This window comes from Phacochoerus africanus, chromosome 8 (genome assembly GCF_016906955.1).
Source record: "Phacochoerus africanus isolate WHEZ1 chromosome 8, ROS_Pafr_v1, whole genome shotgun sequence".
In the NCBI taxonomy this organism is placed as follows: Eukaryota; Metazoa; Chordata; class Mammalia; order Artiodactyla; family Suidae; genus Phacochoerus; species Phacochoerus africanus.
Window position 1 is genome coordinate 73,992,203 of NC_062551.1, and position 27,856 is coordinate 74,020,058.

Consider the following 27,856-nt stretch of genomic DNA (forward strand, 5'->3'; position numbering starts at 1 on the left):
AGGACGGGAGGGGTCAGCCCAGGCCCCCGGGTTATGGGAGGTTTGAGCTGGGTCTTTGCGGAGCTGAGGGAAAGAAGGAGCCTTGGCCCCCTGGCCAGGTTTGCAGCGGTGGCCTAGCAGATGTCTCTCGCATGGTAGCTGCTGGCTCGGTACTGATTGGATTGGACTGGATACAAGCAAGAAAAATCTGGGCTGGGCAGGGCAGCCTGTGTGCATGTGACACCCCACCCCACCCCCTGCAGAAGGGCAGGCTCTCACCTTTTCTTTTCCCCTGTCTTATCTCGTCCAGTCCCCAGGACTGACTGTCCAGGTGTCATTGCAGAGTCTGGCGGGGCGGCTAAAAAGTGAGGGCAGGAATGGTCATTCACTCATTCATGCCACAGACTTAACTGAGCATCTTCTGTGTCCCAGGCACTGCTCTAGGCGTGAGGATACAGCAGTTAATGGAAGAGAGAAACACCCCTGCCCCCACAGAGATGACATTCTGACATTCTACTAGGGGTACAGAGTAGGCAATAAACAAGATAAAGATGTAAAACATGTGATGTCGTGGCTGGTACTTAGTGCTGAGGAGAAAAAGCAGAGAAGAAGGGGAGGAAGCACTAGGGATTGCAGTTCTAGAAACTTCCAGGGAAGGAACGTCACTACCAAGAAAAATATCTAGGGAGCTTCCCAGTGGCCTAGAAGTTAAGGATCCAGGTTGCACTGCTGTGGTGCAGGCCAGTCCTTGGCCTGGGAACTTCTATATGCCACAGGCATGGCCAAAATAATAATAATATAATAATGTCATGTAATGACAACAATATCTGTATTTGCTCAGTGCCTTCTAGAAGCGAAGTCCCTTCGAGGAACTTGCAGACACTCATGGAGTCTTTGGTCGCAACCCCCTGAGTCACCTGTGGAGGCTGGGCAGGTCCCAGGATCCAGACCACTGGAGCATCGGCTTGGAGCCCAACTGTCCCTGTCTTGGCATGAACACAGGCGTCCCTCTGCAGGCTGCACCGGGTGAAGGGAGAAGGGCAGGCAGACCTCCCTCCAGGGGTTGCTGTGATGATTAAATGAGTTAGTATGTGCCAAAATGTTTGCAAACCCGGACACGGTAACTATTTTTATTTTTTATCCCCGTCTACTGTGGAGGAAACGCTCACCTGTAAGCAGCAGGGCCTAGACTTAAACCCAGAGCTGGCACTCCACATCCAGTGAGCCTTTGCTTTGCTGGGGTTTTTTGGTTTTTTTTGGTTGTTGTTGTTGTTGTTTAAAGCACTAGGAATTTCATGTTCCAGCAATACTGTGAAGTCTAGACTATATAGTCCCAGTTCACAGATGAGAACATCGAGGCGCAGAGTACCCTGCCAGGAAGCAGGGAAAGTGTACTTCCAGCCCAGGGTTCTCTCTGGGGCCTCCTGCTGCTCAGGCAGCCTGTGTCTGGACTCAGGGAGAAGGACGGGTTCCTGAGGGGGATAGGGTGGGCAGAGCGCTGCTGAGACACAGGCGCTGGGCAGGTGGTGGAACCCTCCTCCCGCGTCCCCTCTTCCCCTGGCTTCTGCTCTGGTGGGCAGGTACCTCGCCCGCCCCCCTACCTCCATGCAGATGTTTAAGCCGCCCCGAAAGTGGATAATTTCCAAGCAGAGGAGATTGTTTGGGAACAGAGCTCCCTGGTTTCCCGCTTGCCAACAAATCTGATTGCTGCGCCTTTTAAACTCCTGGGCTTCCATTTGCATAAGAAGTTTTTTACCTGATGGAGTTAGCAGTACAGGGCGTCTCCGTGTGCAGAAGGCTCAGGTCCCCACCTTGGCTGCACTGGACAGAGCCAGCTCCCAGCCTCAGGGCGAAGGTGGCCCCTGTGAGCAGGACTGGCCGGCTGGGGGCCCCTCCCTCTGAGTTCTGGAGCAGAGGAGTCGCCTCCTCCCTCCTTGCCTTTTTAATAAAATAACTGTGATGCCAGGAGGCTTATGCGATCAGGAAGCTTTGTTTGTCTTAAGCACTGGCTGCTTTCCCTGGGGGCTGAGCCCTAAGCTCATTACTGGCAGCCCAGGACCCTGCCCAGACCTCACTCAGCCAGACTTCACCCTCTTAGAGTCGGGGACCTGGATGCAATTCTGGACCCTGGGCTTCAGTATCATGAAGGAAAGGGCTTTCCCAAGCCAATGAATGGCCTGAGGCTGCTGGGACATTGTCAGTTCCTGGACAGTGGAGGCCTTGGACAAGCCTCAGAGTAGGAGGCCTAGGCTCTCACTAGCTGTGCAACCACAAGCAAGTCATTTAGCCTTCTGAGCCTTGGCCTATCCATAAGATGGAGACACTGGTCCTCACTGAACTATGTGCAGAGGAGTGAGTTCTCTTTGAGGAGTGGTGACGCCCCACCATGTTTGCAGAACACCTCAATGTTTGCAGAACACCTCAATATTTGCAGAACACTTCTCAGAGGTCTTTTCGTGTGAGCCTTAAAATCAGCCCATGGAGAAAGCAGAATCAAAGAGCAGAGGTTATGTGCCCTGCCCAGGGGTGTCACGGGGCCCCTAGCCTGGTCTCCAGTGCTAAGTCTTTTTGCCTTGCTCCATCTACCTTTCAAGTTCAAGGTCTATCTAAGGCACTGCTATTATTCTGAGAGTCAGCCCAGGTCCTCAGTGGCCCCTGTGGGCCCAGGAGCTCTGAGCAGGGACAGCAGAGCTGAAGCGGTAGCTGGGGACACTGAAAGGCAGTGCCGAGGCCCCGCCCCCTTCAGGGCCCTGACTTCATCCTCATCTGCTGGTTGTTTGGGCTGTTACTAGCTCAGTTCCTGTTATTCCCCCCAGACAATCGGCCAGGAAATTCTTCACTTGTGTTTCCTTAAGAGGTCAAGTACTTCTCTCTGCGCAGAAGTAAATAAATCCTGCGCGCTGAGTTGGCAGTCTTTCACAGCAGCCCGAAGCCCCCTGCCCTGCAGCCCTAGGCAGTCCCACGCGGGGGCCTGAGGGCACCTGCAGCCTGTCCTCTGATGGCACAGGTGCATCCTGGGCATGTCTGCAAAGGCAGGAGCGATGTTAAACCAGACCCCGGGCTGGAGCCTGGGATAATGTGGGAAAGAGACTGTGCCCATTGACAGCAGCACCAGTGGCCTCGCCCTCCCATAGCCCGAATCCTGCTGGTCATGAGCGAGGGTAGCATAGTGACATCGTGCCCCCCCCCCCCAAGAACCCGTCTCAGCTCTGCAGAGCACAGTGGGCACCGGGAAGGGGATGAGGCCGGCCTGGGAACAAGCGGACCCAAAGCACAGCTCCTGGGCACCTCTGCAGAGATGGTAGCCCTTGCTCAGGCTGGAGGGACTTGTGCTTTCACACCCTCCAGTGAGCCAGGGCCGGCGGTTAGCCCCCAGCATTCGGAGGAGGTGCTGCGAGATGCTGCTCTGAGCCCCCCTGCAGCTGGGACGTGGTCAGCCCCGCAGCTAAGGACAGACTCTAGGAGGAGCCAGCTTTATAAAGCACCGAAGTCCAAGGCACTCGGAGAGACAAAAACTGTCCTCCACTGGCCCTGGTGGCATGTTTTGTTTTTTGTTTTTTCTAATGAAAAATTTCAGTTATATACACAAGTCAGTAGAATAGCGTTAACAGATCCACGGACCCTGACCTGACCCCAGCACCCATCCCCCTGCAGCCCACCCTCAACCACCCCCTCCTCCCTGTGTTATTGTGGAGAACATCCCAGATGTGTCATGTCATCTATCAATACTTTAGTGTGTCACTATGAAAGAGGCTCTTTTTTAAAAAATAGTAACCTCTAAACTCTTATCACACCTAAGATAAAGATTAGATAGCCGGCAATGGTTCAGAATTTCCAGGTGACTCATACATTCATGTTTTAAACCTTGTTTGTTGGAATCAGGATCCAAGTAAGATGGACGAAGTGTGATTCGTTGGATTTTTTTTTTTTTTTTTTAATCGAACTGTTCCTCTTCTTTTTCATTTGTTGAAGGAGCCGTGTCGTTTGTGCAGCGGGTCCCCCAGGGTCTGGAGTTTGCTAATTACATCCACATGGTGTCCTCCAAGATGCTCCCCTGTTCTTTGAATTTGCTGCAAATGGGTAGTTCCTCTCGAGACCTCATCCTTTACTCATTTTTTGCAAGACTCCTTCAAAGGAGGTGCGGGTCCTCCCCTCGGAGGCCTGTGCTGTGTGCTGGTCCCTCTTTTGCGACGTCAGCAGCCCCGCCTGAATCCAGACCTTGAGCAGAAGAGGCAGAACTCGGCCTCCGTCTGTCGCCCCTTCTTTAAAGAGGCCCCCACTGTCTACCCACTGGTACAGTTAGTATAAGAAAGGGCGGATAAAAGCTTGGCTGTTTTCCCTTTATTTACTCATTTCTGAGAGTAGTAACTTAATGCCTTTGCTTTCATCAAAGCTTTTGTTTTAAAAGCTTAGATCATCAGAGTAACTAACTAAGAGTAACTAACACACTAAGAGTTCAGTCGTCAGAGGGTGATGTGCTCGTGTGCCCTCTAGAATCCAGGCCTCTGCAGGGCTTCAGTCAACTCTGTCTCGCCATGCTCACCAAATGCCCGGAGGTCTGGCCAGGGCCCCGCTCTGTGGGCACTGCGGGCCAGCCACCCTTGGGCACCCTTTGGCCAGGACCATCTGAAACAGGGGCGGCCCCAGAGGCCTTGCTGTGGATCTGCCCAGGTCGTCATCTCTCTCTGCCCCCCCCCTTCTGCTCCCTGAAACTCATTCCCACGGCCCTCATTACCTCCACACCGCCTCGGGTGTTTATCTGAGATCTCTGTTTCTCTGCTGGTGTGATGTCCGGCTGAGGGGGAGCCTGAATGGATGAATGAATGAGCATGAATGAATAGACCAAAACAAAATGAGATGATTCTCATCATTTGTATTTATAGACCTTTCTCTCTGACCTGGCAGTAAACCCTTCAAAAGCAGTCATTCTTCTGTCTTTTGCAAAGTCGGGGCACACAGGAGCAAGCATGGGAGAAGGGGCCCATTTAGCATCTTCTGGTCTAGAAAGTGGGAGGGGCAGCTGGAGGGGGGCGGTGAACACAGTCAGCCCAGCACCTGTACCGCCTGTCCTCTGTGTGAGCATGTTTGCTCCTCCCAGCGATCCCAGGGCTGCCGGGAACCTGAGAGAGCCTTTCTGTCCATCCCTCTGCCTCAGATCAGATCCATTCTCAGCCACCACTAATAAGAATGGCAGCTAACGCCCCAAGCACTGCTCTAGGTGTTTTGTGTGCATCACCTCTGCGGTGGGTATTGTCACCATCCTGGTTTTACAGGTATGCAAACAGAGGCACAGAAACACTTAAGAGACTCACCCAGAGTCACCCAGCTGGCAAGTGGAAGGGCTGGGAGTTGAATGTACATGGCCAGGTCCAGCACTCTGCTCCTACCACCTGCTCCAGCTGCCTGCTGGTGAGGAAAGAGGATCCTGTGTAAAAGGCCTCTGGGGAATTCCTGTCGTGGCTCAGCAGGTTAAAAACCCAACAAGTATCCATGAGGATGATACAGGTTCAATCCCTGGCCTTGCTCAGTGGGTTAAGGATCCAGTGTTGCCTGTGGTGTAGGTCGCATGTGCGGCTCAGATCCTGTGTAGCTGTGGCATAGAAGGGTGGCTACCGCTCCAATTTGACTCCTAGCCTGGGAATCTCCATGTGCCTGGGTGCAGCCCTAAAAAAGATTTTAAAAAAATAATAAAGAAAAGGGGGAACAGGCAAGTTTGCTCTGCCCCAGCCCAAGGCACCAGCATGGTCTCTGAGCATATGCTATGGCCGGAGCTCTGGGCCAGCTTCTCCTCTGGGCACATCTCTTCCCAAGTCTAAGTCTTGCAAAGCTCAGGCAAGGCTGAATCGAGTGCAGTTCCCCAGATACACCCGGTCCCCACACCTGTCCAGAGCTTCACAAAGGCCATCCCCCCTCCTGCCATGACCCTGGCCTCTGGCAGCTCAGCGCCTCCCTCCTGCAGTACCTGGCAGCCCCTGTGCTCACCTCCACTGTGGCCCCTTTTAGACATTTATTGAGCACCTGTGTCAGATCCTGATCTTAATGCTGTGGGAGAAGCAAGTAAAAAAATATGCAAAATCCCCACCCATGCTAGATGGAGAGAGAGCTAGACAGCCAACAAGTAAATACAAAACACACATGAGGTCAGGTGGGAAAAGAGCTTGAGAGGAAAATGGTCTGTGCTAGGAGGTCTGGTGATACTGCAGTTTCAGAGATGAGGTGCCAGTAAAGACCTCTCCAGAAAGGTGACAGTGAGTTGGGACCTGAACGAAGCAGGGGAATGAGCCACCATGTGCTTGGAATTGGGGTGGGGTGTTTCAGGCAGAGAGCAAATGGTAAGTGCAAAGGCCCTGTGGCACACTAGAGAAACCCATTGTTTTGCTGTTCAGAAGATCACTTCTTGCTCATCAGGTCTGCTTCCTCTGCGTCTGGGTCTCACACACCCAACACAATAGGACATCTTGGGGAACACGGAAAGGATACTCAAGGGAACTAGTCGCTGAGAACCTCAGGAAACCAGAGCTCATCCTGGGGGAGACCACCCGCCTGGACCCGTAGGCTGAGCGGGAAGTAAAGAGTCACTCTTGAATCGAGGAAGAGGGTTGCACTTATGCCCTTGGTCCTTCTGGCTAAGTGCCAGATCCTTCAGATGGCCCCAGAGTCAGCCCCGCCCAGGGGATTCTTCGGGGAGAGAATTTGTCTAAAGGGTCGGAAGTCTGGTTTGAATCCAGTCCAGTCTCGGATTCCTTTGTGAGCAAATGACTCCAGATTAACTTTTCATGGCAAGGGGAGAGCCCCAGAAATTCAGCTCCGTGCTTCTTAGCCAGAGGGTACCTGGTGGCTCGCGTGGCACTCTGGGCATCTGTCACTGTCAGGAAAGCCGTTCTCCTAGGAAGTTTTAGCACATGCCCCTTGCTGAGAAGGGAGTGAGGGCTTTGGTGTGAAAGCTGCGGGTGATTCTAAAGGGACAGTTGGGCAGTTTGTGGGGCCAAGACCAGATTTCCTGTCCCTTACCATTCCTGCCTTTGGCTAAATGGTTTTCTTAGGTCATGTGACCTAAGCCTCTCAATGCTGGTACTTTTCTATGGCAGGACCTTGTCTGCCTGATTTCACTGTTCTGTCCATCAGTTTTCTCATCTGTAAGATGAGAGTAATGATAGTTAATAGTAATAATAGCACCTTCTTCATAGGGTTACTAAAAGGATTAATAATATATAAAGTACTTCGAATACTGCTGACACATAGTAAGCATTAAATAATTATTACCTTTTTTATTTATTTTATTTTATTTTTTATTTTATTTTATTTTTTGTCTTTTCTAGGGCCACTCCTGCGGCATATGGAAGTTCCCAGGCTAGGGGTCGAATCAGAGCTGTAGCCACCAGCCTACGCCAGAGCCACAGCAACGTGGGATCCGAGCCGCGTCTGCAACCTACACCACAGCTCACGGCAATGCCAGATCCTCAACCCACTGAGCAAGGCCAGGGATCGAACCCACCACCTCATGGTTCCTAGTCGGATTCATTAACCACTGAGCCACGACAGGAACTCCTTATTACCTTTTTTTAGAGTTTGCATGAGTTGGATGGGCTGTGGTGGCTGGGGCAGGAATGGCTTTTTCTGGCCACAGTCCTCCATTCTGCTCTTCAGCTCCAAAAGGCAGATGGCTCATGACAGACTCATGTCAGTCAAACTCACAAGAGACTGATGTATAGTCCACGATGCCAGTTGACCACTTACCAAGGAGCAGTGTGGCCTCCGAGTGCTTTGTGTGCCTAGAGCCCACTCTCACTTGGAGTGTGGGGTCTGAGGCGGCCCCCTGGAGCTGGTGTGGTTGAGCCCATGAGACTTGGGTCGTCCCCTCTCCCCTACGGGGCGCTGCTCAGCACACAAACCACTGGCTGTGAGCAGGGCTGGGCCCACCTCACTGACCCCTCTGTATTTGGGGGGGGTTTCTGGTGACCTTGCCCTTCTGGTTGGCACAGTTCCCTCTTCATGTATCTCACATTCATCCACTTCCGTCTCCACAGCTGCCACCCTCCCCAGGTCTCTGTCGTCTCTGGCCTGGGCGACGGCAAAACCCTGACTAGCATCCTGCTTTTGTTCGTCCTCAGCCTGGTCTCCAAAAGGCAGCCAGAGGGTCATAAGGCCGGTTACTCTTGCACATACCCTTGACCGCTGTGGGGATGCGGGGGGGGGGCTCCCCCAGAGGTTATGTCCACCCAGGACCTGGGAATATGACCTTATCTGGAAAAAAAGGTCTTTGCAGATGTAGTTAAGGTAAGATGTAGGTGAGTGCAGTGTCCTTGTAAGAGCAGAGAAGGGAAAATCACAGAGGGAGGGAGACAGGGCAGAGCTGGGAAGGATGAGAAATGCCGAGAAACACCCCGACTTGCCAGCAACGCCAGAGCTGCATGGCAGAGGTGAGGCCGGATTCTCGCTGCAGCCTCCCGAGGGCGCACAGAGATGCCCCCACCTCGATGTCACACTTCCGGTCTGTTGTTTGAGGCCACCCAGTGGCCTAATGAATAGTTTATTACAGCAGCCACAGGACTACAGGGACTCCCACCACCCTTTAGAGGGAACCCAGGCTCCCAAACGCATGAGGGCACAGGACTGGGCCCCACCCCGCTGGGCACAGGACTGGGCATCCCGGCCCTTCATCCGCATTGGCTGCCCTCCCTTCTAGCTGATGCCGTCGAGCCCTTGCTGCCTCGGGGCCATTGCATCTGCCGTTACCCCCACTGGAGCGTCCCCCCACCCCCCACCCCGCCTCGGCTCCCCATTTTCGGTGTGTTCGGCCTCTTCTCCGTCCCTCGGGTCTCGCAGAAGCCCTCCCAGACCACATCACCCGAAGCACAGACAGCCCCCTGGCGGGATTCCCGCTCTTTCCTCCACCGCCTGACCCAGGTCTGCATTTAAAAAATGGGTTCGCCCTGTGCCTCCCTTGCTTTCTGACACAGTCTCCAGCAGAGCAAAGACCTCGTCTGTCTTGCTGACCAAGCTCCCCAGCAGCTGGCTCAGTGCCCAGCACACAGTCAGCCCACAGAGAGTTTTTGTCGAATTAGTAAATCTAGGGCTTACCATCACCAAGGCTACTGCAAAATCCTGCTCCTCTTGTTCTTGACCTGCAGGATGAGGTTTTTTCTGTTCGTTTGTTTGTTTTTGCAGATGAACTTCATGCTTTGGGGGGCGGTCCCAGTGTCTCCCTGCTAGGCATTCTTACACGTCGGCCTCTGGGATGTGATCATGGGAGTTAAAACTGGATACTCTGGGAGTAACGAGACCCCCATCCGTGGAGGCGTGCGGTTTTCTGTGTACTAACTCATTTGATTGGCACTATTCCCAAGGACCCCTGGGATCTTTAGGATCCCCCCCCCCGGCCCCGACCCCCTGCCTTTCCCCCAGCCTGCTGACGCCCTCCCCCTCCCTATTCTGATCAGCCCTTTGAGCTTTTTTTCCAATAAGACAAATCAAAGTCCCTCCGACAAGTTTAAGTGTGTATGTCCGCTCACACATATAATTTTATAGCACAAGAGTTTATCAGTCCTGAATGTATATTTAGTGATAGGCTTGGCTAATCTTTCATCTGATTACGTTCATTACCATCTAAATGTATAATCATTAATATATCTGGGCACGGCGGTCTAAATATTTTATAGAGGTCTTAATTACAGTAGACTTCCACTCTTGCCATAAACCCTGTGCACCCTGCCAATTAAAGGGGTGGTATGAGGTAGCTCAGGGCCCTGGCCAAGGTGGCAGCGAGGACCTGCCTTCTTTGCCAGGGGATGGTGATGCTGGGAGGGGGTCTCCCTTTTCTGGCTGCACCCCAGAAGTAGGGCTAGCAGTTGGAGAAGACAAAGAAATTGGTTCTTGTAATTTCTCACTGCCACACCGCTGTAAGCTGCAGCCACCTTCCTCTCAGAAGAGGGGGAGATCAAAGATTCAGTAACAAAATGAATAGTTATTGCTACTGAGACTTTAGGGGGAGTCAATTAAAAAAAACACCCTTTCTTCCTCTGCCAAAGGAAGTCATTTCAGCCAGTCTCCCAGGAGTCAGGTGATGACTGGAATATGAGTTTTGTGGCTGCAAAAGCCAGTCTGAGATCCATGGCCATGGCAGCTGGTCAGCCCTTTATGCCAGAGGCAGACAGGTGTACCTACCCAAATGGCATGGGTGGGCACCTGCAGCCCTACCCCACCCCCGGCAGGTGTCTCCTCATAGTAACAGCCTCTTCACACCCTTGAAGCTCTCTGTGGATTATAAAGCTGATCTTCAGGCAAGGCTTGTTCTGTGAGATGGGCAGGTTTTATTGAACCCATTGCACAAAGAGGGGAGCTGAGTCTCTGAGAGCTCCTGTGGCTTCCCAGAGGCACATGGCCAGTGGGGGCAGAGCAGCACCTGAATCCTTGCTGTTCTGCCGTGACCCCTGCCTAGACTGCGACCCATGTTTTCCCAGCAGCCATCCCGGGTCTGTGAGGTGAGCCAGCAGGTCCCCCGGGAAAGCCTGGGGCCTGCAGGGGGTTGGGATCTCACAAGATGGGGCCACCAGACTCCCCTCCTCCCCACTGCCAAGACCAGCATCCTGCCATTGCCCACCTGGACAAGATTAAGAGCAGGAGCTCAGAGACAGAGCAGCTGGGCTGGATCCTGTGTCCACCACATTCCAGCTGGGTCCGCCTCACTCTCCTCCTTCGTAAGCCAGGAATCACCATGGTAACCACCTCACAGGATTGTGGCAAAGAAAATTTAGTGAAAACTTACACGATGTAAAACATCGCCCAACCTATAAAAATCACTCAGTAAATGGGACCGGCTGCTCCGCCGCCATCCTCTCCATCTCCATCCAGGCCAGGGAAGCCCACGCTGACCGACCCTCATCCCTCAGGCTCTGTCTCTGCACCTTTGTGAAAGTCTTGTCCCTTAACTCCCCACAGTCACACACAGAAAGTGCCATCTTTCCCCGCCCAAGGCAGGGCTGGACTTTGAACCTGGGACCAAGCCCAAGTTCATGTTCCTTCTCAAGCCCCAGGAGCCCTGTAGGATTCTCGGGGAGGGCAGCCACTCCGCTTGTCCACACCTGGGGCTGCCACACTTCACCACCATCTCATGGGGTGTCCCCGATGGTGTGAGGGCTGCCTGCCCCCCCGGATGATAAAAGCTGATATTTACTGATGACTCGACATCCCCCTGAGCATGCTGCATCCATACAACCAGTCCTGTGAGGGGGAGGCTGTGTTTAAAGCTTTTTATCAAGTATGACAGACGTGTGTACAGATGCACATCTGACGTTCACAGCTTGGTGCATTGTCACCAGCCGAGCACCCTTGTCGAACCAGCCCCCAGATGAGATCAGGCAGAACATCATTAGTTCCTTCAGGGCTCCTGGGTCCCCTCCCCCAGGCCACCCCATCCCGGAGAGCTGCTTCCTGACCTTTCTCCACCCCCACGTGGGTTAACCCCCGCCTCTTTGGTGCCCTGCAGGGAGTCATGAGGAATATACGCTCTGTGGTCTGGCTTCGTGGGCTCAGCATTTCTTCTGTGTGGGGTTCGCTGTGTCACTCGTGCTGTGTGTGTGTCGTAGTTCACTTGCTGTCCTCAGATGGAGGCGTCCCCCATGTGGAGGGACCACAGTGGGTGCAGCCTGCCTGCTGAAGGTTGCCCAGGCCGTGCCCTGCTCGGAGCTTTTACAGACAGGGTAACCTCTGCACGCAGGTGCCTCGGTGGACAAGGATGTGTGCCTGTCGGGCGCGGGCTGAGGTAGGAACTATGTCTCGCTCTGTTGCAATGTGAAGGCTAGGATCTGTGACTTCCTCTCACCTCCGGGGAGTGGCCAAGCTGGTTTGAACCCAGACAGTCCAGCCCCACGGTCTGCTCCCTGGGGCCGCTCTCCTTCTGAACTTGTCTGGGAAGAGGCGGGTTATTGCTACCAGTTTGCCATCTGCGTCTAACCTCGAACAGCCCCACTGGGTCTCTGTTGGAGACAGGGTAGGGTGAGACCTGTCCCCAAGCCACTGGGTGCCCAAGGCAGCTTCCTGAAGGTTCTAGAGGGCCTGATAGACCATCCTGAGACTATGACACCAAAGCCCAGAGATGGCATATGAGTTCCCAAAGGCCACACAACATGCTAGCTTGTACCCGGGTGACCTGCCCTGCCCCGGTCCCCGTCCCCTGGGCCTTCCGTGCCTCTCGCCTCCTCCTCCTCCTCTTAGGGCCTAGCCAGTCCATCGTCTTGCCTAAGAATGACCTCATGCACCAACACGAGCCTTTAAAAATAGTCCTCATTGTGTGGGGCGTGGGGCCTGTGGACCCTGTGGGCCGATGCTGCATTTCCAGAAATCTCCACCCCCTGAGTCTGGGGAATGTCACTGCTCTGGGCCCATCCCTAGACACTATTTTTAGTGGTGATTTGGAGGAAGGAGGGCTTTCCTGGACTTGCCTTCAGAAGATGGAAAACAAACACCATCCCCTCCCCGCCCCCGCCTCCCAGATTTCCCAGGCAGGAAATGGGGGCCGGGATTCCTGGGGCTGCTGCTAACCCTCAGGGCTTCCGGGTGAGCTCTGAGCTCTTCAGAGCTGAGGGGTGGACGACAGCGACAGTGTCTGCCCTGCCCCCAGTCTGGACCCTAAGCAGCCTGCAAAAGGCCCTGCTCGCTCCACCCCTGCCACCCCCACAGCACTTGTCTCCTCCCTCCCTGGGGGCCCTCCTCACCCTCCCATCTAAAGGTTCTCCCATTGGGAGGCCCTGGGCATCTGTGCTTGAGGCAGACACTCTCCAGGTGGGTGACGGTGCCCGCATCCCCTCCTCCCATCACCACCCTGCCCCCTTTCTAGACAACCTGCCACCCAGTGTTCGTGCAGTGCTCAGACTCCCCCAACAGGGTACCCCTTCCCCCTCGAGACCGCCCGGTCCCCTCTGAGATGGCTGTGATGGTTAGACTGTCGCTTAGAATGTTGTAAAGCACAGCCAAGCAATCGCCGTTAGCTGCATTTAGAGCTTTTGCGTTCCTTTAGTGCCCAACACAGTAGAATGAAGAAACTGTTCCCCGACCTTAGACATGAGGGGAGACAGCACAGGGAGGTGAAGGAACTTACCTAAGGTCACACAGCTGGTGAATGGCGGGGTGCAGCTTCAGACCCAGGTCTCTGTGGGCAGAAGCTGGTTCCTCAGACTGCCTGGACGCAGGTCGTCGTGTTTCCTCTTCTCTGGACACCTGCTCGAACTAGCAGTGCAGCCCCACGCAAGGCCTGCAGGCCTGGTTGGGTAGTGTGATAGATTGCCGGTATTGAGAAATAAGGAGATATTTAACATTAAAACTCTGATAATCCAGAGTGTGGAATTCCCTAGAAGAGTCAGCTGGTGTGCCGATGCTGAGCCCTAGTCTGTCGCGGAACACCTGCCCCTCCAGGCGGGGCTGCATCCCGGGTCCCCGCCTGCCCTTTCCTTTCTTACCCGTGGTTCCTGGCAGGGCCCGGGGGCCAGTTGCATGTTCCACTCTAGGGGTCGTGGTCCCCTCTTATGTATTTGTCTGTTTGTTTATTTCATGGCTGCACCCGCGGCTATGGAGGTTCCCGGGCCAGGACTTGAATCCGAGCCGCAGCTGTGACAACGCCAGATCCTTTACCCCACTGCCCTGGGCTGGGGTTTGATTGCAATGACCCAAGCTGCTGCAGTCGGATTCTTAATCCTCTGTGCCACAGCGGGAACTCCTGGTGGTCCTCTCTTGAACCCTTAAGCCAGAGAATCAGGGAAGGAAGGGGCGGCTTGAGATGCTTGGCAGTCGTGAGCACACCCCCTTCCCACCTTGCTCAAGCTCCCAGTCATCTCTCCCCACGTTCTTCACCTGCCGGGTCCATGCCTCATGCTGGCTCCTAGGAATACTGTCGGATGAGGCCCAGGCCCTGCCTTCCAGCAGCTTCTAGGCTTAGTCCAGGTGGCTGGAAGGCCCTGAGCTCTCGGTCTGCTTTCTAGGCTGCTGGCACACATTCCTATGGGGAAGTGGGCCCCATGCAGCAAGAAGAGGCATGAGCTGCGGGCTTTGGAAACCCAGAAAGACGCGACACTGGATTCCAAAGAAGGGAGAGGGCCGGGAGCCCTTGGCAGAAATGGTTCATGTCAGTTCCCCCCAGTAGACCCAGAATCTGTGGTGTTAGATGGTGGCAGATTTAAAGCAGGAGAAACAGGGAACGAAGTGAGGAGGGTGTCCAGGGGGGGGCTTTGCTGAGAAACCAGCGTCTGGGTCAAGACAAACCTAGATGGGAGGGCGGGGAGTGGGCCACAGGGATGGGGTGGGGGGCAACGAGAATGCTCCGGGCAGAGGACAGCAGCACAGAGATGCTGAGGGAGGGGTAGCTGCATAATCCAGGTGGCAGCAGTGGGGCGGGGGAGGGGATGGCAGGTCACATGGCCCCAGTGGACTCTTCTAAGGGCTGTGCTCGCCCCTGAGTGAGACGGGTGGCAGCCGAGGAGCAGAGACGTGACGTGATCTGACTTGCGTTTTGAGGGGACACTCCCTGCTGAGTTGACGTCGGCTGCAGGGCTGGAAGACCAGTTAGGAGGCCACTGTGTGAAGTAGACATGAGATGGTGACACGGGCCAGGGTGGGGACCAAGGAGTGGCCAGAAGTGGCCAGATTCTGGTAACGTGTGGAAGGCAGAGCTGACGTGGGTTGCCGAGGAGTTGGGTGTGGGGCCTGAGAGCAGAATCAAGGAGGATTCTGGGGTTGGGGGTCAGAGGGACCGGACTGAGTTTGGGGAGGAGAGGAGCAGGCTGTCCGGGGGCTGGTGAGGGACTTATAGATGCGTTAGGGCAGAGATGCCATCAGACACCTCAGTCGGGGAGGCTCTTGGCTCTGAGTGTGGACGTCAGGGTTGAGGTCTAGCAGGGCGGCCTCAGCATATGGATGGATTCAAATCCAGGAAGCTGTGGCAAAGGAGGACCGAGGCCTCTGGTGTCTAGAGGTCACAGTGAGGGGAGATGAGCTGAGAGACCGGGAGAGGGGCCAGGAGGGCGTGGGGACGTCCCCACACCTGTGGAGCATGTTCTACAGGGACATTGGGGCTCAGAGGTTCCGAGGGGACCACGACCTGAGAAGAGCATGTGCCGGGGAGGCAGGGCGGGGAGCAGACGCGTGGGGGTGCGTGGCCCTCCTGAGCATCTTTGCTCCAAAAGGAGGGAGAGAAATGGATTGAGAGCTGGAGGGAAAGGGGGGCTCAAATGCGGGTTTTCTGTTTAAGACGCAAGAATGGCGTGCGCGTGTGACACCGGGAGAAATCCACTGCAAAGCAGGGGCCGAGTGTAGGGAGCCTGGACGTCCGAGCAGGCGCTTGTCGTGAAGGGAGACCCGGTTTCCAAAGCCTCCAGCCTCTCCAAACATGACAGCCTCACCAGTCGGTTCAAAGGAACCACCCAGGGGTTGGGCAGAGGGAGCCGAGCAGGAGAGCAGCCTCCTCCAGGCAAAGGGAAGGCCCAGCCGTGGCCAGGCTTGTGGTAGGGAGCCCCAGGGGAGAGCCGGACACCTGCTTCCAGACACTGGGTCTCGCCTGTGTTCAAAGCACAGTGCCCTAACCCAGCCCTGAGCACCTTAAAATGCTGCCGGTGCCCCGAGTCCGTGGAAGCTTTGGCGCATGTGTGTCCTTATGTCCCACAGGAGCCATGGACGTGGTTCCCAGTGACCAGGGTAGTCTGGCAAGGGCTGCAGCCACTTTGCAGTCAGTCCTGAGAGCACCAGGGCTCTCGTCCCGTCTGGGGCCACAGGGAAATTGGCATACCTGGAGGGCAAGGAGAGACAATAAAAGAAAGCCGAACCGTCTCTGCCTCCAGGACCTGCTCAGTGATGGCCAGGGACCAGGTCCCCACCCCTCCCTGGGCTGCCCACCTTGTTCAGCCGTTCATTTGCCTCAGTCCGCTGGTGTTTACTGAGCCTACTATGTGCCAGGCACTTTTCGAGATGCTGGGGATGCAATGGTGAAGCAGGCAGGCCAGGTCCCTGCCCCCAGGAGCTTGTATTGCTCATCAGGGATGACATAAAAATGTGTAAGTAAACTCAGTAATCCTTCCCACACCTTTGACCCTCTGAGGGAAATAGTCTGCTCTCTCACATGTAAGCACACAGATTAGGGTTTGTCACCATTGCACGGTGAATGGACTGCTTTTCTACCAGGTGAGAGAATTGCTTCCTTCTCTTTGGGTTAAATGGAGTTGACCTTGGTTCCATGAAGTGCAGTGGTCATGGGCACAGCAATGACCCCGAGGAGGCTCGCCAAACCATTCTCAAATATGCCAACTCAAGGATGGCATCTGCCCCCCGCCCCCCACCCCGTCTGAGACAAAGCCGGCAAATCTGCATTTCCCTCCTGTGCCACAGCAGACATCCCCAATCGACCCAGGTTCCTGTAGTGCGTGGTTGACTAGTCATGTCTGCATGGACACAAGATTGGGAAACCAAGACCCGTATTCCAGATATTTTCCCTTTCTATCCCAGGCAGGAGGTTTGGAAGGTCACACTGCCTAACTTTTTAGGCTGCACTTGGAGGGAGGATCTGTGGGGATTTTGGAAAGATCATGATCTGAACCTCAAAGTACTGGGGTCAGGTGCCAGTTCTGCTGCCCATCAGCCATGTGAGCCTGTCCACCCATCTCGCCTGGCAGTGAGAGAAAGGCAGTTTCCATTTGTGAGGAACTGAGCTGCCCCAGGTCAGACCCTGGGCCACCCAGCCAAGCCCGTGTCTGACCTCGCTCAGCAGGTGCCGTTTTCTCAGCCACCACCTGTAGCTGCTACTTGTCCAAGAGAGCAGTTGGCTTTTCTCTGTTCCCTGAGTGCCTCCTGATGGGGCAAGAGCCTGCCTAATCTTTGTAAAGTAGGTTGAACCCTGACCTGTTCTGAATTCACTTTGCTCAGCTTTCAAACAGGAGGAAAAAAATTAAAAGAAAAAAAGAAAATAAACGAGGGTATGCCCATCCCAGGGCTGTAAGTCTGTGGCCTTTTAATTCCTTCTGTGGGCTCTGACCTCTTCTTTGGGCCCTTTTCTCAGAATCCAGCCTGTCGGTCAAGTCAACTTGTATTTTCCGAAACTTCCTGGACCCTGAGTGCAGGCATGGGAGCTGCGGGGAGTTGAAAGACAGGAAAAGATGCTAACATTTAATGAGCACCTGCTTATTCAGGTGCTGGGTAATGTCACATAGAGCCTAAAGGGTAGAGAAAGAAGGTCACCCTTGGCTTACCAGCCGAGGAAGCTAAGGAAGCTCGCTCAGAGAAGTTCTGTGCAATGACTGAGACCCTGCAGCTGCTATGAGCTAAAAGCCTGGGATTCGGGGCTCTGTGGATCTGAAGCTTTGTCTCTCTCTCTCTCTCTCTCTCTCTTTTTTTTTTTTTACTCTTTAGGGCTGCATGTGTGGCATATGGAAGTTCTCAGGCTAGGGGTCGACAGTAGCTGGCTAGGCCACAGCCACAGCCACAGCCACGCAGGATCCAAGCTGCAGCTGTGACCTACACCACAGCTCATGGCAACACTGGATCCTTAACCCACTGGGTGGAGCCAGGGATCGAACCCACAACCTCATGGATCTTAGTTGGTTCATTGCCACTGAGCCACGACGGGAACTCCTGGAGCTTTGTCTTTGGGGTTCTCCCCAATGCTCAGGGTCCCCATGTGACAGTTCCCTCAGGATGTGGCAGTCTGTTCTCTATGGGGCAGAAATGATTATACCTTCAGTCGCTATTCTAGATGAGGGAACTGAGGCTTAATTAAATTTTGATAGGCAGAGTCCAAAACTGTTGCTTTTAGCCCAGCTGTGTTGGCCTGAGAATCAGGAGACCTAGGCTGACCCACTGTGTGATATTCGGTGCTCTTTCCCTCTCCCAGCCTCAGTTTCCCCATTTGTAAAGGAAGATGGAGCTGGAAGAGCATTTTGATGGGTGTTTATTCAGGGTGGTTTGCCTGACCCTTCTGGCTCCCACCTGCCCACTATTTTTCCAGAATCTGTGGATGCTGAAGCCTCAACTGGCTAGGAAGGTTAAATGGAAAGGAGAAGGGGGCCCCCTGCTGGCAACGGCTGGGATTGTTAGACACAGGCTGAGGTTGCACTGACCCTGCCCACCACTCCACCCCTCCTCTGAGCCCTTGTTTGTCAGGGGTCCACCAGGGGCTGGGAATTTTCACAAGGTCTCTTGGCGGTGAACTATCCAGAACAAGGGCCATAGTCTGCTGAGCTCAGACTGATAGGAAATCTGACCACGCCTTGGGCTGGCTGAGAATCCTGCAGGCAGGAGGAAGGGGTGGCTGAGGGGAAGATTCCTTAGGAGCTGCTGACACACACACAAATGCATGCACACCCTTCTTCCAGCAGTCACGGAGCAGTCATAGGGTGCGTGTAAGAATGTCAACACGCCTTTAATGGAAACCTCAGAAAGCCCTCTTGGGACTGTGAGACAGCTACAGAAACAGCATCTCGAAGCAGGAGTAACTGGTCTGAATATTTGGATCATCCACTGGTTTTGCGGATCCATGCGGGTTCTGCTGTTCACATGATGCGCTTTCACAGTAAGGTTGATGGAGAAGCACGAGGGGTTCAAAGCCAGGGATGCAAGGCCATGGTCTGCTGCCTGAGCCACATGAGTCTTGATGAGTAAGTTAACCCTTTAAGCCTCAGTTCCTTCCTCTACAAGGCAGGTGCCACCCCACCCCCAGCACAAGTCCTGAGGAGCTGATGAGGCCGGCTGTGCGGGGTTTGTTGGCAAGTTGGGAACCAGTGGAACTGGGATGGGAGGGTTGGGTGAGCAGGTGCCAAGGCCAGGTGGGTGCTGCCACTCACTGCTTGCCCGTGTTTCTTAATCTCCTTGGGGCCTATGCCTTCATCAATAACATGAACTGACCTCAAAAGCTAGTTGTGAGAATTAAGTGACAAAGGGGACTTAGAGCGTGTCTGGTACTTGGCAGTCTTTTTTTTTTTTTTTTTTTTGTGGCTGTGCCCGTGGCATGTGGAAGTTCCCAGGCCAGGGATGGAGCTCACACCTCAGCAGTGACAACACTGGATCCTTAACCCTTGGGCCACCAGGGAACTCCTGGGAAATTGAGGCTCAAGGTTGCAGAGCCAGGGGCAGAACCCAGATCCTCTGACCCTGGACCCATGCACATCCTGCCCTGCTGGGTGGTGTCGGCCAAGGCCATGAACTTGTCTGTGGGCAGCGGTGGTCAAGACAAAGTCCCCTAGGATCTCAGAAGCTGAAGGAGCTCAGGGAGTCAGGCACACCCGTGTGGGGAAACCGAGGCTCAGAGAGGGGAAAGCTGAGAGCCTGGTCCCTCACTGCCGGGCATGTGTTCGCTACAAGCGCTGCTCCGGCAGGTCAGGAGAAGCCTCCTCGTGCTCAGAAGCCGACCCCAAAAAACCCCTTCCTCTCCAGGTGCGCAGCTCCCGAAGCCACTCGGATCCACTGCCCTGGGCCGTGCTTCCCTCTCGTTCTCAGGCTCCCCCAGTGTGAAACCCGCCTGAGACAGGTACCAGGTGGCAGCACTGCCACCCACTGGCTGTGGCCTTCATTTCCACCTCTGTGAAACAGGAGGTAAAAATACCCAGCCACCCACCTCTGTCACAGGAGGGTAGCCAGCAGCAAAGGAAAGATGGCAGATGGAAATTTCCAGTTCCCCAGTGACAGCTGGGCCTGGGCTCTGCTGTCAGATTCCTTCTGGCCAGATGATATCTTTGCATGAGGTCCACTAGCAACGTGAGTGCCCCACGGGGCAATATAGGTGTGCCACCCCCACCGAGGGCCGGGAGCCACCCCTGCCTGAAGGGAGAGGGAAGCAAATGAGTCCTCTCTCCTTGGGCTCTTCTGTCCTGGCTTCAGGGTTGCAGCCCAGCAGGCCTGGAATTCCCACCACGGTGACCTAAGTTGCTTCTCCGCCAAGCTGGCCACAAAGGGGACAAGCCCAGCTGCATGAGCTAGGAAGCTCAAAGCTGAAATTCAGAGGGCCCCCCTGAGACCCAAGGTCCCCATGGCTCCTTGCACGTGACAGCACCACCCCAGCTGACCTGCCTCCACCCTGTCTTACAGGAGGGCTGGGCAGGGGGAGATGAAGGTGCACCCCCACCCTCACCCCAAGTCTGCAGGGTCAGAAGGATGCAGCTTACATCAGGCACTGAGCCAGGAGCCCAGAGTCCTGGGTCCTGATGCCGTACTTTTTCATATCAGAGCCTGAGTTTGCAAGTTCATTGTCTGGAACAAGATTAGGGTAGCACCACCATTGCCTGCCCCAACTCGCTGCCCTTGGCCATGAGGCTGGGACCCTTGGGGTTTGGGAGGCCTCACTGCAGAGGCAGCATAATATAGGGTCAAGGGTTTGAGGCTCGGGGTCCGATGTGGCTGTGTGACTCTGGGCAAATCACTTAACAACGCTGTTCCTTCTCAGGCTGGACATTTCCAGAGCCTCAGAAACATCCAGCTCTCTCCCCACCACATCCCCAGGTACCCTCCTCTGTGTTCTCTCCACGGAGCCGCCGGGAGGGGCCAGAGTTCTGGGGACTCTGGGAAAAGCCTGCTCCACACAAGCCTGGGATTTGCCCATCCCCACCCCCTTTGCCGCAGAGCCAGGGCTGTGAGGAGAGTCTGGAGGGAGCAGAAGTCACACTACTGCCAAGAGGCTGAGTGGAGAAGGGGGCACCGTGTGTGTGTGTGTGTGTGTGTGTGTGTGTGTGTGTGTGTTCGTCTATTCAGTAGTTTTTGACAGGTTGTACATCAAAACTAGCCTATTTTCCTTACTTCAGGAAGAAACCCCACACCCCCTGGCTTCCACCCCCATATCTTCATCCCCCGCCCCGTCTAGCACCCCCAGCCCAGGCAACCCCTAATCAGCTTTCTGTCTCCATAAATCTCCCCACTCTAGACATTTCACATAGATGGCATCATACAGCATGTGGCCTTTGGTGACTGGCCTCTTTCACAGACCATCATATTTTCAAGGTTCATCACGTTGTAGCATGAATCGGTACTTCTTTTTATTATCAAATAATACGCCGTTATATGGATATACTACATTCTAAAAAATTCACTCATCAGCTGATGGGCAGTTGGGTGTTTCACCTTTGGCAGTTATGATTAAAGCTGCTATGAACATATATGTATGGGATTTTAGATGGACATATGTTTTCATTTCTCTTAGATCTGTGCCTGGGAGTGGAATTGCTAGATCACAGGATGACTTTATGATCTATCGCTGGGGGAGCTGTCAAGCTCTTTTCCAGAGAGGCTGTACCATCTTCCATTCCCTCCAGCAGTGCAGGAAGGTTCCAGTTCCTCCATATCCTCATCCACGCTTGTTGCCAGCTGCTCTATATTTTAGCTGTTCTAGCGAGTGTGAATTAGTATCTTGTTGTGTTGGGGTTTTTTCTGTTTGTTGGTTTGTTTTTGTCTTTTGAGGGCGGCACCCTCGGCATATGGAGGTTCCCAGGCTAGGGTCGAATCAGAGCTATAGCTGCCAACCTACACCACAGCCACAGCAACGCAGGATCCGAGCCACGTCTGCCACCTACCTCACAGCTCGCGGCCACGCCAGATCCTTAACTCACTGAGCGAGGCCAGGGGTGGGACCCGCATCCTCATGGATGCTAGTTGGGTTCCTTAACCACTGAGCCACTGCAGGAACTCCCTCACGGTGGCTTTGATTTGCATTTCTCTGTTGACTAATGATGTCAGCCACCTTTTCCAGGGCTTATTGGCCATTTCCTGGAGAAATATCTGTTCAGATCTTTTGACCATTTATTATTGAGTTCTAAGAGTTCTTTATATACTCCAGATATAAGCCTTTTATCAGATATATGATTTATAAATGTTGTCGCCCATTCCTCGCATCGTCTGTTTACTCTCTAGATGGTATCCTTTGATGCACAAGAGTTTTTAATTTTGAAGCCCAAGGTATCTTTTTTCTTCTGTTACTCATACTTTTGGTGTCATAACTTGCTGTGTGTTTTTAATCAAATACTTTTCGCTGTGAAGGAAATGGCGCAGACCAGGGACTGTCGGGCTGGGCTGAGTGGGCCCTGGAGGTTCATTTCAGCAGGAAATAAAGGTTCCCATCAGCTGCCGGGCCGTGGGGGTCGCAAGCTCACCAGGCCTCCCTCTCTGTCACTCTGGGGACCTAGCTGGTTCAGGGCGGGGACAGGCATTCAGTCAAGCTCTTGCTCCCCTGGCTGGGTCAGTAAAACCAAGAAATGAGAATTGGGACGTTCCCTTGTGGTGCAGTGGGTTAAAGACTTGGTATTGTTCCTGCAGCAGCTCAGGTCACTGCTGTGGCTCGGGTTGTTGCCATGGCGCGGGTTCAATCCCTGGCCTGGGAACTTCCACATGCTGCAGGCACGGTCAAAAAAAAAAAAAGAGAAGTGGAACTCTGGAGATGGGCAGGCCTGGGTTTGAATCCTGGGGATGCTGCGGGGTGACTTGGGAGCTGGGGAGAGAAACTTCATCTTTCTGAACCCTGTTTCCTCCTCCGTTGATGGAGGGATAGAGACAGGGTCCCTTGTCAGCGTTCGGGCTGACAGGCAGCTAGGATGTGGGCAACTAACACGGTCCTCTGTCCCCCAGCCATGAAAGCCGACCGAAAGCGCCTAAAGGGTGAGAAGACGGACCTGGTGAGCCAGATGCAGCAGCTGTACGCCACGCTGGAGAGCCGGGAGGAGCAGCTGCGAGACTTCATCCGCAACTACGAGCAGCACCGCAAGGTCGGCCCCCTGCATCCCCCACCCAGCACGGGGTCCAGCCTCTTGGCTCTCCAAATACAGACCACGGCTTGTGTCCCCTTCCGCTCACTTGGGGAAGCCCCTTGTCAGGCCGGGCCTGGGCACTGAGACGAAACAGGCACAGCTCCTAGTTAGGGCTCCACGTCTCCTGGGCAAACCAGCCCGGACAGGAAAGCCCAGTCGGTGACAGTGTGGGCTCTGGATTCTGGCTGGCCTGGGTTCAGATCCCGGCTCCCCACGTATGCGCCCTTGGGGGCATCTCCCTTAACCTCTCAGAGCCTCAGTTTCCTCATCTGTGAAACAGGGATCATGCAGACCTTGTATTGCTGTGATGAGGACCCTATAAGATGATGGATACAGAGCCTTCCACGTGGCACCCAGTGCATAGTAAGCACTCGGGGAATGTCAGCTCTGCGTCCTACTAATGATACCAGAATAAGAGTGTGAAGAGAGAGCAGGCGAGCACCATAAGACAGCAGGAAATTCTGCCTGCTGGGAGAGAGTCCTGGGAGGCTTCACAGAGGTGGTGACATGAGTTGGGCTCTATAGAGTGGATAGGAGTTTCTGGTCAGATGACCAAGGAATTTGGTTCAGTAAATATCTGTCTGACATATGTGCTGTGGACATGCCAAAGAGGGTCCCCAAACCCAAAGAAAAAAGTCAGTGCCTGCAGCCAAGCAGGCCTTTGTGAGCGGCTGTGTGTGCAGGGAGAGAGTTGTAACCTTCTGGATTGCAGGGCAGAAAACCTGTTGAAAACCGCCCTTCAAGTACATGACCCCAAATGGTCATCGACTGTGACCAGAGTACAGGTTGCATGTACTCTGGGGAGAAAAGGGAGGCGGGAGGCCCATTGGGTTTCCTGGGCTGTGGGAGGTTCGAGCAGTTCTTCAAAAGGGCAGGAGTTGAGGCCAGAGTGTCAGAGACCGCATTTGAACTTGAACGCATCGTCCCCACAGCCCACTTTGATTTCTTCCCTCTCACCTCCTAGTGGTGAAGGTCCCTTCCCCCCAGGATGAAAACAGCCCCAGTGAGCTCCCTGGGCCAGGCCACCCCCAGCCGCTGGCTGTGTCTGGAGCTTTCAGCTGCCCTGGATGTCAGCCCTGAGCAGCGGGGCCCTGGCTTCCCCTGTCTGCATCCAGTAAATGAGCCGAGTCCTGAGAAGTTGGCCTCCCTGTGCCTGTCACCTGCGGATAGGGTGTGACATTCAATCAGGAACCTGTGGAAGCAGAGAGGAGGCAAGGGAACCCAGTGCTGCCTGCTTTCTTGGTTCTCTTCTGGGTCATAGACTTCCTGCCGTGTCCTCATTTAGCAGAAGGGACAAGCGAGCTCTCCTGGGTGTCTCATAAGGGTGCTAATGCCATTCATGAGGGCGCCACCCTCATGACCTAAGCGCGTCCCACCTCCTAACACCATCACCTGGGGGTTAGGATTTCAACAAAGACATTTTGGCAGGACACAGACATTCAGACGAGAGTACCACCTGCTGCTCCCTGTCCACCTCTCCCCTCTCCCACCTGGAGGGGCTGTAGCCAGTCCCAAGAGCCTGGTCCTTCTTCAGCTGCAAGGCAGGGAGAACCTTTGCTGGAGTGGCCTCGTTCTCATCCAAAGGGAGACGGGTCACTCTTGTTTGAGGGGAGGGGACAGAGAGCAGGGGTCAGGGAACCAGCCCATAGCCACACCTGCTTTTCAGGGATGTGCTGGCCCCAGGCTGACCCTGTCCCTGGTAGCACTTGTCCCCATCAACTTCTTTGGTGTATTCGTCAAGGTTCTCCGGAGGAGTGGTTTTATTTATATAAAGGGTTTATTGTATGGAATCGGCCCATGTGATTATGGAGGCTGACAAGTCCCATGACCCACTATCTACAAGCTGGAGATCCTAGAGAGTCAGGGTGTCATCCAGGCTGAGTCCAGAGGCCTGAGAGCTCAGAGCCATGTTCAAAGTTCCATCCAAGGGCAGGAGCAGACCCAGGGCCCAGCCCAGCTGTCAGGAGAGAGGGCAGTCCCTCCATTACTGTAACCACTTGCCATGCAGGCTCTCAGTGCATAGAATGATGCCCACCCACATCGGAGGAAGATCTTCTGAGTCCACCAGTTCAGCGTTAATCTCATCTGAGACACCGTCACAGACACACCCAGGAATAACGTTTAGCCAAATATCTGGACACCCCAGGGTCCCAAGAAATGGATGCCTAAAATTAACCATCAGGAACGGCTTAAGAAGATGTGGTACACATATACAACAGAATACTACTCAGCCATAAAAAAGAACGAAATCATGCCATTTGCAGCAACATGGATGGACCTAGAGATTCTCATACTAAGTGGAGTCAGACAGAGAAAGACAAATACCATAGGATATCACTTATATGTGGAATCTAAAATGTGACATAAATGAACCTGTCTACAGAACAGAAACAGACTCACAGATGTGGAGAAGAGACTTGTGGTTGCAAAGGGGGAGGGGAGAGGGAGTGGGATGGACGGGGAGTTTGGAGTTAGTAGATGCAAATTATTATATTTAGAATGGATAAACAACCCGGTCCTACTGTACAGCACAGGGAACTATATCCAGTCTCTTGGGATAGACCATGATGGATGATAATAAGAGAAAAAGAATGTGTGTGTGTGTGTGTGACTGGGACACTGCCGCACAGCAGAAATTGGCACAGCAATGTAAATCAACTAAACTTTAATTTTTTCCAAAAATGAGTATAAAAAATTTAACCCTCCCTCTTGGCCTGGGAGGCAGGGGAGTACAGTGGTTAAGACCAGACAGCAGGTTAGAGTCTCACCTCTACCACGTGCGGGCCATATGGCCTCATCTCTAAAGCCAGGATGGTGACAGCAAACCACTCAGAGCCCAGTGCTGTCACCAAAGTGTCTGGCACACAGCATGCTTGGGAAGATGCTTGCTATTGTTATTGTTGTTGTTGCCTTTGGGGATTCAGAGTCGGGCATTTAATTATGGACGCTCCCCCTTCGGTTTCAGGGCCCTTTTGTGGGCCCCTTATCTCCCACTGCCTGGCGTTGGTCCCCCTGGTAAACCCAGACAGGTAAGCACATGGCTGGCCACCTGCTGTCAGAAGCCCCTGGCAGGCCCCAGACAGACCCCAGGCGTGGGCCCTGCCTCCGGGAGGACGGGAGAGTCCTGGGGAGACACAAGAACCGTGCAGAAAAGTAACCTAGGTGGGACCTTCTGGGAGGGCCGAGGGTCCAGGGGATCCAGGACCCGGGGGTGGGGGACGTGTTCCCTGAGAACACGCACCGTGAAGGAGGTCGGCTCCGGATCAGAACAGCACAGCGGGACCATGGAGCCAATAAAAGGCTAAGAGGATCAAAGAGATGGCACCGTTACTAGATACTGACCTTGACAGTGACAAGGCCAATGGCCCTCTTCAGAGGCCACCTTATCACACCCTGACTCAGGATGACATTAATAACGCATCCATTAATAATGCGCTTCTTCTATGCCAGCATTGTCCCAGTCTCTTTGCATTTTCTGTTTTTGATAGCAACCCTGTGAGGTATGGTTTTATAGAGGCGAAAACTGAGACTTAGGGCAAGACTGTGGCGCAGGGCCTCACAGTGACATAAAGCGGGAGGCAGGGTGCAAACCCAGGCGGTCCGGCCCAGGGCCCTCTCGCTGCCCACTGCCCAGTGCCCACCTCCCTCACTGCTCAGAACGAACGTAGACGAACAAACGAGTTACTTCAAGTTACTTCTGCTCCTCGCCCTAGAGGTCCTGGCCGCCCCCTCAAGCCGTGGGTGGTTTGCCAGGCGTGGCAGTGGCCCTGTGGCACTGTGGGTTTCATAGCAAGCTTTTCTGCTATCCTTCAATTGGGGCGTCGCATTCGTTTTCATAACTGTGCTCATTCTTGGGAATAAAGTCCCTCTGGGGCGTCCCCTTCCCTCAGGACGGGGCCATTTTTTTAAGTCGCAGGTAACAGGAGCGTCCCCTAAGGCCAGCCAGCAGAGGGGCTGCGCTGCAGTGTCACTCTCATGTGATGGCTTCACAAGAGCCACAGGCCCCTTCACACTCATTCAGAAAAGTGGAATTTGGAAAACATTCAATTTTTAAAAAACTGCTACCTTAGGAGTTCCCGTCCTGGCTCGGTGGTTAACAAACCCGACTAGCATGCATGAGGACTCGAGTTAGATCCCTGGCCTCACTCAGTGGGTTAAAGATCTGACGTTGCCATGAGCTGTGGTATAGGCGCAGCTCGTATCCCACATAGCTGTGGCTGTGGTGTAGGCCAGCAACTACAGCTTCAGTTCGACCCCTGGCATGGGAACGTCCATGTGCCACGAGTACGGCCCCAAAAAGACAAAAAATAAATAAAATTGCTCCCTTAAAATGGGGAGAGTCCCTCCTAAGCTTCTAGACGTCAGTGGAACAGCCATGTGACAATCTTTTGTCATCATTGGGTCCAACTTCACTGTACAGATGGGAGGACAAAGGTTCCCAAGATCCAGTGACTGACCCAAGGCCACATATTTAGAGCTAATTTGGAGAAGCTAAAGCCACACCTCCTGGTTTTATTCCACCTCTTCCAAGAGCTTGCAGCTAGTGTTGGGGGGGAAGGGGAAGACTTGCATTTTATGTGCAAGATAAATGTCCCTGTGAACAGGATTAATGGAACCCTCAGCCCAGCCACCCAGCTCCTCCCCGGGGACCCCTGCAGGCCTCCCAGCAGGTAGCACAACACAGGGCTCCAAGCTGTGGGGCCAGGGAGCATGAGCACAGACACAGGCTGCTGAGAAATGAGAGTTTGGGGCCTGACCAGAAAGTTGACAGAATTGCAACCCCCGAGAGGCTGCGCCGTTGCATGTTCCCTGTCACATGGCTACAGTCTGGAGAGGAGTTTGGGGACATAAACACAGCTGAGGAAGTGTTCATGGCAGGCAACCTAGGCGAGGGCTGGGCACAGGGAGATCCTGGGTGGTGAGGTCACTGCCACAACAGGCCACCTTCCTCCTGCCTGCCGTCACACCTCTGGACAGGCCTGTGTACCCCAGAAGCCCCCTCCACATTGCACTCCCACCCTCTCGTGTCCAGGTGAGCCCCCCATGCCAGCAGGCCAGAGGGACCTCATTCTTTTATGCAGCAGTGTTTCTTGGCTGCTGTCTGCCAGGCTGCTGTTCGG

At 54.1% G+C, this 27,856-nt stretch overlaps 1 protein-coding gene across 3 annotated transcripts in view; it reads left to right on the top strand.

Moving 5' to 3' along the window:
• LOC125133618 (kazrin) overlaps positions 1–27,856 on the top strand; it is a 464,224-nt gene that overhangs the window by 366,480 nt on the left and 69,888 nt on the right. For all 3 annotated transcript variants that reach the window (XM_047791952.1, XM_047791950.1, XM_047791951.1), the window contains one exon: positions 22,558–22,694. In XM_047791952.1, coding sequence (XP_047647908.1) covers positions 22,558–22,694 — 137 coding nt within the window. The remainder of the gene's footprint in view (positions 1–22,557; positions 22,695–27,856) is intronic.